This window comes from Talpa europaea (genome assembly GCF_964194135.1).
Source record: "Talpa europaea genome assembly, chromosome: 2".
NCBI lineage: Eukaryota > Metazoa > Chordata > Mammalia > Eulipotyphla > Talpidae > Talpa > Talpa europaea.
This window is the reverse complement of record NC_140068.1, coordinates 94,233,502-94,247,212: the sequence shown is the minus strand read 5'-3', so window position 1 is coordinate 94,247,212 and position 13,711 is coordinate 94,233,502. Positions and strand designations below refer to the sequence as shown.

Here is a 13,711-nt window from a genome sequence, read left to right as displayed (position 1 = left end):
TGTGTGAGTGCTAAGTAGGGTGAACTTCAGGAATGTTTCCAGTAGTTGGGCAGCCCCCATAGATGGAGAGTCTGCTAGGTGTGATTACCTGGAAGAAAGGTATGACCCCCTCCTGGGTGACCCTTCTCTCCTAATCATGCTTTGCAGACTGGCAGCCACTCAGTGTGTGTTGTTCATGATGATTGTGTGCTGCTGGGGGGAAGAGACAGTCTTACAGTCAGTGGTATCTTGGTGTGATTTTGAGGTGAGGGTTGGAAGCTGATACAGAAAGTGAGAGAAGACTTACAGACCAGAACTTAAGCATTAGCAGGCAAATTTTGCCTGTTTTTTTTTTTTTTTTTTTTTTCAAAGCACAGGTGACTTCTATTTTCATTTCTCACACTAGCATTACGGTTGTGATTGTTTTGTTTTGTTTTATTTCTTCACTTCTGGTGCTTAATCGTTGCAGGAGTATATGTCTCAATTTTAAAACATATGTGGACAGATTTTCTTTAACTGACCAGTTGGACTCTTCTTTCTCTACTTAGTGTCTCTATGGTATAAAAATTACCAAGTTATAGTACTACCATTTTATGTGTAGAATTGATCGTGAATATGACTGAAGTCAGTGGATTTGATGTTTGCTTATGGATAAAGCTTAAAATTATTCCCTAAAATCAAGTGTATTAACATTTTCAGTGCTTTGGTAAAGGCTGTTTGAATCAGCGTAATTCCTCAATGTAAAATCACAGAAATGTTTGAGATACCATTTCTCCTCAGAACAAGAAGGAGAGCTGTGTTAGTTCTCTACTTTGGATTTCATACCATGAAAGTCCTTGGCAACTGCTTTAGAGAGAGTTCTAAATCATGCGTATTTCCTGTCTTCCAGGATTTCTCTCTAATCCAGCGGACAGTTCAGGAGACAGAGTTTGAGGATGAATGTTCACTGTGGCGGTGAGAGTGACAGGCTGTTGCGCCAGGAGGCCAGCTGCCTCATGGATGAAAACTCGACTGCAGCCCAAGAAAAAGAAGCAAATAGCCTGGTTTCTTCTGGTCTTCAAAATCTTAGTTATCCTCTAGGTTCCAGGAGTGATGGTAAGGCGATTAGATCTTGACTTAATTTAGAGGGGCCCACTCCACCCAGAGAGCCTAGATGTTCTTAGTCTAAATAAAGTACCCAGTTAATTGGCTTAGCTTGCATGTCAGAGTCATAAAGCTGGCCTTCACAGTCTCTACTTACAGCACATCTAACTTAGCAAAATAGTTTAAGAAAAATAACCATAGGCTTAGAGTGGGAAGACAGATTCAAATTCTAGCTCTGTCACTAATCGGCTGTAGTCTTTTGAGCCCTGCTTTCTTAATCTGGAAAACAGAGATATTAATATTCTTCCTATTTCACAAGGCTAGAAATTTGTTAAGTTAATGGATATGAAACTTCTTTTTTTTTTTTTTTAAGATTTATTTATTTATACAAGCACTGGGTACAGTCAGAAGCGCGGGAGGGTGAGAGGATTCACCAGAGCCAGAGCGGGGAGCAGAGCAGGCAGAATGACCGAAGTACACTGCTGAGGGGAGCAGCGGGCGGCAGGAGAGGTCTACGCGCCATGTGGGACCCTTGCCTGGCGGCCAGGGATGGAACCATCTCTGAAGAGGCTGAGGGCAGCTTCGCAACCCAGCACTCAACCACTGCGCCACCCGGGAGGCCCTGAAACTTCTTGATAAGCTGTTAGGTTCACTTAATAATAATGTAATAAGAATTCTAGTAATAAACGGTGGTGGCAATTGGAATTGCTTTTTATTGAGCACTCACTGTGCTAGGAACTTCACATATTTTTTCAATCAGAGGATTGAAATACAGCCATCATTTTTTGCTACAGTGACAGAGACTAATGCACAAAGCCCAAAATAGGTGCTTTTATAGAAAGTTTGCCAATCCTTGCTAAGATTAATCTTCACAAGAACTATTATTCTGCTTTTATAGATATCGAAACTAAGGTTTGGAAAGCTTAGGTAACTTGCGCAGGTTCTTACTACTAGGAGTTGTAGGACTGGGATTTGAACCTATCTTTCTGACTAGAAAATGATGTTAATTTATATATTTCAACAAATAGAAAAGCAGGGTGTGACTGCCATCTTAGCGTACACCATTAGGGAGAATTTGTGCAATGAGCTGCTTTTTCTGCTCATCCATTTAAGAAGGGCACCCTCCAGGAGTCAACCCACTCTAATGACTTTCACTGCTGGGAAAAAAATTTAAGAACTGATTAGTTGGGCCTCCCCGGTGGCGCAGCGGTTGAGCGCTGGGTTGCGAAGCTGCCTGCAGCCTCTGCAGCGCCGGTTCGATCCCCGGCTGCTCCCCGGCCACTGGAGGAGGGTCCCACATGGCGCACAGACCTCTCCTGCTGCCCGCTGCTCCCCTCAGCAGTGTACTTCGGTCCTTCTGCCTGCTCTGCTCTCCGCTCTGGCTCTGGTGAATTCTCTCACCCTCCCGCGCTTCTGACTGTACCCAGTGCATGTATAAACAAAAACAAACAAACAAATAAATAAATAAAATAAAACATGCCTCTATTAAAAAAAAATAAAATAAAATAAAAAGAACTGATTAGTTAATTTAGTTACCTGCTTTCATTTAAAAACAGCACTTGGAGTGTAAAAACCTGTTTTGGCAATAAAAGAGTTTCTTGCTACAAACTTGCCTGTGGATTATATGGAAATTATCTCTTGGTATGTAAACACAGGGACACACTGAAATTTATCAGAAGCTGTGACGTCTAAATAGGCTTTTGCTCTAGATTTTGGTTTCCTTTTTTCTAGAAGCAGTGGAGGGAAATTGAGTATACTCTAGTACCAGTCTATTTGGTTTAGGACAGGCAGTAATTATGTTCATGAGTATATAAATTTACAGTGTTACTTCAATTTAAAAAAAATTTTTAATGTAAATTACATGTGGGGTGGGAACAAGACATTCAGTTGTATCTACAACATTTCTTTCCAAAATGGTTTGAAGAAAATATAGAAAAATGTTAAAACTAAGATTGCCAAAGATGATGGTATATACATGTTGTAGTAATTCTGTGCCTCAGTATGTTTGAAATTTTTCACTAAAAACGTTTTTCATATTAAAATATATTAGAACTGGCCATTTTTGAATCCTCTGGTAATTCTGTTGTAAATAGTTCCCCCTTATATATTACATCCCGATTTTTAAGCCTGCTTTGCATAATACAGCAGTGTACTTTTTAAGTACTCTCATATACTATATTTCAGTTGACAGTCAAAACTGTTATGTGAGGTTGACAGAGTGAACATTTATTCCCATTTCCTTGATGTTAAAATAGGTTTAGAAAAAACTAAATCACTTGAAGAAAATACCTCTCTGGTGGAATTAGAACAAAAACTAAGATTCCATGAATGAATCCTAATCCATGGCCACTGGGAGCAAGACCTGCCTGTTTGAATGAATTAGATGATGTTTTTAGGATTCTTTTGTGCATAGAGAAAATGCATTTGTCTATGAATTTCTAGTTAAAGGGATTCATTGGACTATTAGAGACTACCATCATCCTTTCTGGAAAATAAAAGTTAAAGACATTTTTTGAAGAATGTGGACATAAATAATTGACTCACAGAAGTAGTAATTTCCTGAAATAAAACACAGGCAATAAGTATTATTTAGAGATAAAAATGGGGGAAAAAAAGTAATCATCTCTGTGAAACAAGACTAGAGGAAGCAATAGGGTCTGACAGGAGATTGATGGTTTTCTACAGAAATTCTTCTCTAGTGTTTGTTTTTTTACCATATGTGTAAATTTACTTAAAATTTAGAAATCATTTTAAGTATAGGCATTCCAAAATGTAAACATAGGGAAAAATCTCAAGGGGCTTTAATGAATCTTACGTTTTAATTTTTTTCATTCCTCTAGACAGGAGTTTTTGCCTGCGAACACCTAAATTTGGCTTTTTGCTTATTTAGTGTGTTTTTTTTTGACAATCACAGAACTTATTTTCCCCCAAATGCTTTTTGCTGTCAAGTTATTTTTGTCTTTATGATCTTTTAGACCTTTCACTTGACTACACCTCCCAGCCAGCAAATCTTCAGTTCCCTCACATAATGCCACTTCCTGAAGACTTCAAAGGCTCTTGCTTCCAGAGTGGGAATAAACGGAACCATGAACCCTTTATTGCTCCAGAACGATTTGGAAACAGCACTGTGGGCTTTGGCAGTGGCCTTCATTCCCAGGCACCAGAGAAAGTGACACTTCTTGTAGATGGCACACGTTTTGTTGTGAATCCGCAAATTTTCACTGCTCACCCAGATACCATGTTGGGAAGGTAATTGATGATGATTTCCTTTCAAATTCACTGTGTTCTCTGAATAAAAAGACCTGCTATCTATCTTGCATTAGATGTGAGAATTAAAGGCTTATTACTTATTTTTCTATCTTATTGTGAGACAGGCAAGCCAACCTGGTAAAACCTGATGTTGATTTTTTTTGGCGGGGAGGGTACATACTTTATTACACAGCCAGTGTTGTGGAATTGGCCCCCTAAAAGGAAGCACAATCAGAACTACGGAAAGTAACCCACTAAATCTCACCCCCTAAATCTCTATAAACTGACTGTAAAATAGAAGTCAGCTACTTAATTTCTTTTATCCACAATTTGTACAACTTCACAAAAGTAATGTTTTCTGAGTTCCACAGATCAGAGGTACTGAGATAAGGTGAAGGTGAGAGCTAAGTAACATTTTCCCTTGGAAAAAAATGAATTAGGCAACTTCCACAGGACACAAAAATAAAGCCATTTTACTAAAAAGCCTGCCCTCTGTGGCTAGTTGTGCTTGGCAATAGATGCTGTGCTCTTCCTAATGCCTCCCTCACTTTTCAGGTTTTCTGAAATTGATTCGATCTGGCTGTTTTTTGTTGTTGTTGTTTTTTTTTTTTTAAATTTCTTTTTTTTTTTTAAAGATTTATTTATTTATACATGCACTTGGGTACAATCAGAAACACAGGAGGGTGAGAGAATTACCCAGAGCCAGAGCAGGGAGCAGGACAGGCAGACTGACGAAGTACACTGCTGAGGGGAGCAGCAGGCGGCAGGAGAGGTCTGCGCGCCATGTGGGACCCTCACCTGGTGGCCGGGGATCGAACCGGCGCTGCAGAGGCTGTGGGCAGCTTCGCAACCCAGTGCTCAACTGCTGCACCACCGGGGAGGCCCTATATGACTGTTTTTTTTGTTTCATAATTGCACTCTATTCTTCATGTTATCTGGGCTGCTTCATCAGACAGAAATCTCCTCCTTTGATGTTCTTCTGTCTCTAAAAGAGTTTAGGATATGGAAAGTGCCTGCTCAGGAGAAGCACTACTCAGGAAACTTTGGAGCCAGTGACCCTCTTTCTAGCCCACCACAGCCCTTAACATTAGGAAGAGCAAGTTGGATAAGAGTAAAATAATGTTACTAATGTTTATGTGTATACAGACACACATTTGACTGAGGGTTTTAACTACTTGGAAGTAGATGTTGTTTTATTTAAGGATCTAACCTCACTCAGGGCTTTGAACTGAATTAGAAATCAGAATGAATCACATTAATTCACTGAACTCTAAGCCAAAGTGAATCTACCTCAAGTGTGTGTATATTTGAACGTAAACTTTATAAACTCATGCTAGACCACTTTTTTTTTTTTTAATATTTTATTTTATTTTTTTTAAGATTTATTTATTTATTTCTACAAGCACTGGGTACAGTCAGAAGCGCGGGAGGGTGAGAGAATTCACCAGAGCCAGAGCGGGGAGCAGAGCAGGCAGAAGGACCGAAGTACACTGCTAGGGGGAGCAGCGGGCGGCAGGAGAGGTCTGCGCGCCATGTGGGACCCTCCTCTGGTGGCCGTGGAGCAGCCGGGGATCGAACCGGCACTGCAGAGGCTGCCGGCAGCTTTGCAACCCAGCGCTCAACTGCTGCGCCACCAGGGAGGCCCCTCATGCTAGACCACTTTTAACCATAAGCAAAACAATATAGTTCTCAGATCTGAATTAAGATTAAACCAGAACGATAAAACATTTTCCAGACTAGTCCTATATTTGATTGAACTGGACTTTTGGTTCTCAGTATCACCACCATTATTGCCCTCCGGACCTATCAAGGGAAGAAAGGCAGGCATTTTCTGGGCAGTAGATTCTTGGGTGACACTGGTTCTTTGACTCTAGTGGTAGGTTTCCCCATGAAGAGGAGAGTTTGATTCTTTATCTAGATATTTTTAGATACAGAAACCAACTGTTGGCCAGGGTCACAAATTCTGAGACTTGAGTAAGTTTGCTCTGTGTTTTGGCTACATACAGTATTCATTAGCTTAGTCACTGAACTAACCAATGGGACCACCCATCACAAAAGAAACAAGCTGAGAGACTGAATGGATTAATATAAATCCATGCCACTACAGATAAACAACTCTGAGCTTATTTAGGTCTTGCCAATGATAGATGTGTGTGTTGGGGGGCGTATTTGTGGCATTTTTGTCCACTGTTTTCATTAATAGCTATCTTGACTAGACTTCAGCCAGAACATTCCAGAAAAATGTCAGCAATTTTTGAAGACTACTTTTATCAGGATGGATTTCTTATGAATGGTGCAGTGATTTGGAAAGCATGTGGTATGAAGTCTTTCAGACCTTTAAGAAGCAGCTAATGCAGGGTAGAGGATACCAGTTGTGAAGAGTTAGACAGGGTTCCCAGCAGAATAAGGAAGGAAATAGCAGTGAATTCCCATTGGGAATTCAGGCTGGCTGAAGATACCAGTTGCCTACCTTGGCCTTTGTGCTGGCTTCCTATCCCGTGACATTCATTTTCTCTCTTTCTTTTTCTCTCTCATACACACACACACACACACACACACACACACACACACACACACACACACACACACGGTAATAACAGAAGTCATGAGCCAGTTTCACTGGGAGGGATCTGAGAAAGGGGAGGAAGGTTGGGAAGGGATGAGTAAGGAAAGCAACACCTCTACCTTGTGCTCCCATGACCCAGAGCAGGTACCTCTCTGAACTATGTCAAACTGCTAATCAACCTAGTAACTTACCCTTCTTTCTACTTGACCTGAAATGCCCATCATTAGAGTTACTCCTTGAATTAAAGATCTTTTTTCCAGGGCCTCCTGGTGGTGCAGGGGTTAAAGTCTCAGTGCTATCAAGCTTTCGCCAGCCACTGCAGCACAAGTTCGATCCCCAGCCAGGGAGCTGACCCACATGGCACAGCAGACCTCTCCTGTCTCACCCACTGCTTCCCCTCAGCAGTGTATTTCAGTGGATCCACCTGTTCTGTTCCCCACTCTGTCTCTGGTGAATCCTCTCACGCCCCAGCACCTCTGGCCTACACCGCAGTTCTTGTATGCATGCATAAATAAAACTTTTTTTTTAATAAAGGACCTTTTTCTAGAGCCCACAATTAAAATGCATTAGGAAAGGAAAAGCATTAACATATCTACCTGCTACTGCTGTTAGACGAGGGGAAGGAATAGGAAAGGTCAGGGGCATGAGACACACTGTCTTCCTGAGTTGCCTTCTGACTCCTGGGCAGCGGGAAGGGCTTGAGAGGCAGCCCTCACGCATCCCAGAGATTTTCCCCGTAGGTCCAGCTTGCAGGTGTGGTTTTTACTTCATTTGCTATCACCCACACTAACTACCGGGGAATCCTGAAGACTTGCTGCCTCATTCCTTTTTGCATTCAAATGCCAAAAGCAGTTGTTGTCTTTTCCTGTCTGAAGAGAATTTCCTAAGTCTTGAACAGATTTTTTTAGGGGCTGACTCTTAATACTGTGTTTTTAACTTATACTATGAGAGAGAACGGAGTCTTCCAGAATGGAATGCAGAACAGAGAAATCTCATTTGTGAAGAATCCTGCTGGAGAAGATAATGTTGTTGCCTGGGTATCTTTCAGGATGTTTGGACCAGGAAGAGAGTATAACTTCACAAGGCCCAATGAGAAGGGAGAGTATGAGATTGCCGAAGGAATCAGTGCAACTGTATTTCGAACGGTGCTGGTGTGTAGTAGCCTTTTTGTTCTATCCCTTTCCCAGGGGCATGCATAGTCACATGCCTCGAGTGTGCCATCGAACTATGTGCTGAAGTAGAGTCTCTAGTTTCCATTTGCTGCCTTTCCCTCTTTATTTCTGAATGTGGCTTATAAGTCCTTCCTGCTTACATGAAGTCAATCAGGTATCAGATTGTGATTAAATGTGTCAGCATAACCAGGAGCCACTTTGCCATCCAATGAATCAACCCACTTGGTGATAGTCCTAGAAACGCATCACTTTAACGGAACCAAAAAGAAATAGGGGGTTGAAGAGGTAGTTTTTTTTTTTTTTTAATCATATTCTCTGCTACATTTCGTCTTCCTAATCTGTTTATAGGATTATTACAAAACTGGTATCATCAATTGTCCTGATGGCATCTCTATCCCTGACCTCAGAGATACATGCGATTACCTCTGCATTAACTTTGACTTCAACACTATCCGGTGTCAAGATCTGAGTAAGTACAGGAGCAGCTGAACTTCGAGTTTGCTTGGAATTAACTGATATTTTTTTATTACCAGGCAGAGGTAGTTTCAGTGGTACGTTGAAATTCCTCTGCAGGGCAGAGACATAATACACCTACTCTCTCTCGCTTCAAAGCACTGTGAGGAAGTAAACAAAGGAGAACATGTAGTGGGTTCTAATTTTGCCTGACCCATGAGTCACCAAGCTAATTGCTTCCCCTCTGGGGACCTTGGTATCTTAACTCTAACAAATAAGGATACTGATCGTCAGATACAAGAAAAAAGGTTTACTAATGAAGTCAGACTGCATAAATTGGCTGGGTTCTTAGATAGATCCGCCTCAGAGACACTGTGGGTTCAGTTCCACACCACTGCAATAAAACAAACATCCCAATAAAGCAAGTCACATGAGGTTCTCGATTCCCAATGCCATAAAAGTTATGTTTACACCATACTGTAGTCTGTTCGGTGTGCAGTACCATTATATGTAAAAAAATAGTAATAATAATAATTATTAAATGTGACACAGAGCCACAAAGTGAGCACATACTCTTGAGAAAATGGGCCTGATACTTGCTTGGCACAGGATTGCCACAAACCTGCAGTATGTGTGCAGCACAGTAAAGCAAGTTATGTCTGTAATTACTTTTATCATTATTATTAGTGTTTACTAAGTGTTGTATACATGTGAACTTGTTTAAGTCTTACAACACTTAACTCTGAAAGATGAGTGATAATCTCATCAAATTAGCTTGTTCAAAGCTCTGAGCATTAAAGCTAAGATTAGAACTGATGTCTCAAAGTCCATGCTCTTGCTACTGAGGCTTAAAATTATTAAAGGATTATTCTTTAAAGTCTTAGTATTTCCTCGCATATTCCATGAAGTTTTCTGGACTTTTGGTTTCTCTACTGGACCTAGTACACACTTAGAGCAAATTCCTTTCTTTTGCCAAACTTCAGATTACTCCTCTTTTGTGGGACTCTTAAATCCAGTTGGAATTCAGAGCTTCTTCAGAAGAAGTGCTATGAAGAGTCATCCCCAAATGATGGTGTTCGCCTTCTTAGAGAGTTAATGTTTATGGTCTGACTTTGTATGTCCAACAAAACCTGAATTGATTATAATCCTCAGGGATTATTAAACATGAGTAAATTGAATAGTGGTAGACTGTGAAACATCTCTCACAAAGTCAGCTTAATGTCACATTGAGGCCAAAACAATCTCTTTGCTTTTACATGGGACATTTCGTTGGACCTTTTCAATGATAACACTGTTACTTCAGTCATTTTTACTCTAATACTGTGTACATTTGGGGGAGTAACATGTTCATATGCGTTTTCTCTCCAGGTGCTTTACTGCATGAACTGTCTAATGACGGTGCTCACAAGCAGTTTGATCACTACCTCGAAGAGCTGATCCTGCCCATCATGGTGGGCTGTGCCAAGAAAGGGGAGCGAGAGTGCCACATCGTCGTGCTCACGGATGAGGATTCTGTGGACTGGGATGAAGACCACCCCCCTCCCATGGGGGAGGAATATTCCCAAAGTAGGGGCCCCCTGTATAGCTTAGATGCTTTCAGCAAGAAATATGTTGCTCAGAGCAGCCACTGGATCCTAGAACTAATGTGCACACCACAGCCAAACCAGTGACAATGTGCACTCTTACCCAGACGACACACTCAGGTCTAGCTTTCATACTGGCTAACAGTGTGGGTGTTGCTGCACCTCCCACTGCTACACCTGATGTCTGTTACTGTAGTCAATACTGAGCTAACATAAATAATGGTGTCATCTCCATTTCATGTTTAAATCCTTTTGAATTGGTAATTAAAAATTCAAAAATTATAAAGGATATAATGAAAAATCTTGCCCTCATCACTACCTCTTCTACCCAGTTTTCCTTCTCAGTTTATATCATTCCAGATACAGTCACTGTGCATACATAAGCAATTAATGTAGTCTTCCTTTGTGTCCAAGCAATTCCTTTTTTATGGCTACATAATATTCTACTGTATACCTATGCCATTGTTGATTGAACCAGCCTCATCGATAGCCATTAAGCCACAAATTATAAATGATGCTGTTGTGAATATTTTTAGTCTTTTCATACATTATCTCTATAAATAGAATTTCTCTATCAAAAGCTTTATGCTCTAACAATTTTGATAGATATTGCCAAATTGTCCTCTCACAAAACAATATGACAGGTTTCCCAAGCCATCTCAGAACAGGTTTTACTTTTATTTTTGCCATTCTGATAGGTAAAACACATTTCACTTGAGTTTTAATTTGCATTTCTCATTTCCTGAATGAGGCTGAACATCTTTTAATTTTTAAGAGCCATTTTAATCTCCTTTTCCATGTTAATTCTTTTTTGCCCACTACAAAATTGAATTGTCTTTTACTCTTTGTGACCACCCTCTTTATATGTATTAAGGAAAATTAACTATGAGTTGGAATATTTTCCCCAGCTGATTGCCTTTTTCATTTGTTAATGGTGGTTTTGGCTGTTTGTAGATGTTCTAATTTTATGTAGTCAAGTGTATCAATTCTTTTATGGCTTCTACGGTTTTTGTCATATTCAAAAAGGCCTCCTCCACCCTGAAACAAACAGTTCTTCAGATGGTTTCTTTCCTGTGACTGATTTTAATCTGGTGTCAGGTGTACCTTTCATTAATCTGATCCCTTGAGTTCATCCCCTCCTCCTCACAGGGGTCCACACGCTATGACTAATCCAGCTCTTGTTTTTTCTCCAGTTCTTTACAGCTCCAAACTCTATAGATTCTTCAAATATATTGAGAATCGGGATGTTGCTAAAACAGTATTAAAGGAACGGGGCCTGAAAAACATTCGCATTGGAATTGAAGGTAAACATGCTCTTGCTTAATATTCGGCTCACATGGTTTATGAAGGAGGTTTTGGCTCTATGGCCGCAGCTTATCTCCTTAAAACTCAGCTTCCAGAGGACCTAGAGAGTAGGCACATGTGAGAACTACATTCCTACCCAAGTTTGAAGGATTCTTAAATTTGTTTTTATTTGCCCTTACATTTCATTTTATTTCTAGTTGAAAATGCTTTAAAACAGCAATAGGAATATGTTCCAGGTTACTGTTTCACCTTAGAGAGCAGTGAGGGCTAAGGACACTGGTAGGTAAAGGTAGCAAGCTCATGGGCTCACCAAGTGGGAGGCCACCATTTTAGCAAATGTTGGTGAGGCTCTTTCTGGGACCTGAAGGGGTCCTTCTGCGAACTGTAGCTTGGGGTCTCAAAGCTTAAGATTATTCCACCACATACCATTGAAGAATGTCTGGATGTGTTTACAGCACTGCTTTATGATCTTGAGCAATGGTTTCCAACCTGTGGTCTCTCTGGAATGGTCAGAGAGACAATTCTTTCTTCTTTTTTTTTTTTTTTTTTTAAGATTTATTTATACAAGAACTGGGGTGCAGGCCAGAGGTGTGCGGGAGGGTGAGAGGATTCACCAGAGACAGAGTGGGGAACAGAACAGGCTGACTGACTGAAATACACTGCTGAGGGGAGCAGCAGGTGAGACAGGAGAGGTCTGCCTGCCATGTGGGTTGCTCCTCCCATTTCCATGTGACAGCCTTTCAGTACTTGAGACAGCATCCCCGTTTTTTCTTTTTTCAAAGATTTTTATTTATTTATATAAGCACTGGGTACAGTCAGAAGCGCGGGAGGGTGAGAGAATTCACCAGAGTTAGAGCAGAGAGCAGAACAGGCAGACTGATGAAATACACTGCTGAGGGGAGCAGCGGGCTGCAGGAGAGGTCTGCCGCGCCATGTGAGATCCTCGCCGGCGGCCGGGGATAGAACTGGCACTGCAGAGGCTGCGGGCAGCTTCGCAGCCCAGCGCTCAACCACTGTGCCACCAGGGGAGGCTCCCCCATTTTTTCTTTTGACTAAATGTTCCACACTTCTCCAGCCACACTCATATAGTGTGCCCTCTAAGCGTTAGAGGAGTGGAGTAGCTATACCCTGGCTGAATTTTTGCTCTATAATATTGCTGCCTATACTATAAAGGCTTCAGAAAGTAGAAGGGACAGAATTTTTATTACTTCCCTTCTAAGAACAAGACCTACTAACCTGAATAGAAGGGAAATGAGTATGTTGGTGCTTGGGGCTAATAGGGCATGGTCAAGGACTAGTCCCTTCCCTGGTAGTTTTTATGACTAGTCTTTGGATTTGGGAGGAAATTGATGTAGTAAGGAAGGAGGAAGTATGTAAACCAGAATGAGCAATTTCTGGATGGCCTTTTCCTCTCTTTCAGGTTACCCCACCTGTAAAGAAAAAATTAAGAGGAGACCTGGTGGCCGGTCTGAAGTCATCTACAATTATGTACAGCGCCCCTTTATCCAGATGTCATGGGAAAAGGAAGAAGGAAAGAGTCGCCATGTAGATTTCCAGTGTGTTCGAAGCAAATCCCTCACTAATCTGGTAGCTGCTGGGGAGGATGTCTCAGAGGACCAGGAGATACTAATGCATCACCCACCTCAAGTGGATGAACTTGACAGGCTAAATGCCCCACTTTCTCAGATGGCTTCTAATGACTTTCAGGATTAGAATTGCTGTGGGTCCGCCCCTTTGGAGCTTTTCTCTGTCTGGGAAGCCCCCAGCCTGCCCTCCCATGGTTTGTCTTGCCCTGAGTAGAAGACATGCTTCTCTTCCATCCTTCCCTTTCTCACATAATTAATGTGTGTCTTCTTTTGTGCCTCTGGCGCAGGGGGTGAAAAAGCATTCACTGGTTGGTAAGCTCCCAGCTTGCAGCAGCCCTGGTGACTTGAAAATTTTGGTTGGGTCTGGTGCTGTTCATTGAGTCTTTGCAGAACTGCAAAAGCAGGGAGGGAGGTCAGGACTCCTGTTGCCTCATTCAGCAAAGCTATCCTCATCCTTTATGCTCTGTTCTTGTTTTTTTTTTTTGTTTTGTTTTTGTTTTGTTTTGTTTTATACCAGGCAAATTATTTAACTGCAAAGGGACCAAATTTAAAAAGGAGACAATCTCTATTACAAGCAGGCACTGATGGGATGCTCACTAGATATTAATGAAGATGCCGTTCCTGGTAACTTCTACACCCAGAGGGAGTCTGGGAAGAACTGGGCTGTCCTTTGTTCATAATGTCTAAAAGGAAATTCTTAAGAGCTTAAATTCAGTCTTGTTTTTCATTATTGCA

At 41.3% G+C, this 13,711-nt stretch overlaps 1 protein-coding gene across 2 annotated transcripts; it reads left to right on the top strand.

Annotated features, from left to right (window-relative positions):
• Positions 1 to 908: 908 nt before the first annotated feature.
• Positions 909 to 13,103, top strand: KCTD20 (potassium channel tetramerization domain containing 20; the record flags this gene model as incomplete). Of its 2 annotated transcripts, XM_084227976.1 has the most annotated exons (7): positions 909 to 1,074; positions 4,038 to 4,311; positions 7,926 to 8,028; positions 8,398 to 8,518; positions 9,871 to 10,068; positions 11,279 to 11,389; positions 12,811 to 13,103. In XM_084227976.1, the coding sequence occupies 7 exons, from the start codon at positions 915 to 917 to the stop codon at positions 13,101 to 13,103; spliced, it is 1,260 nt and encodes a 419-aa protein (XP_084084102.1). The 2 variants fall into 2 exon arrangements, with proteins under 2 accessions (XP_084084102.1, XP_084084101.1); XM_084227975.1 differs by lacking the exons at positions 4,038 to 4,311; positions 7,926 to 8,028; positions 8,398 to 8,518 and having other exon boundaries at positions 915 to 1,074.
• Positions 13,104 to 13,711: the final 608 nt, after the last annotated feature.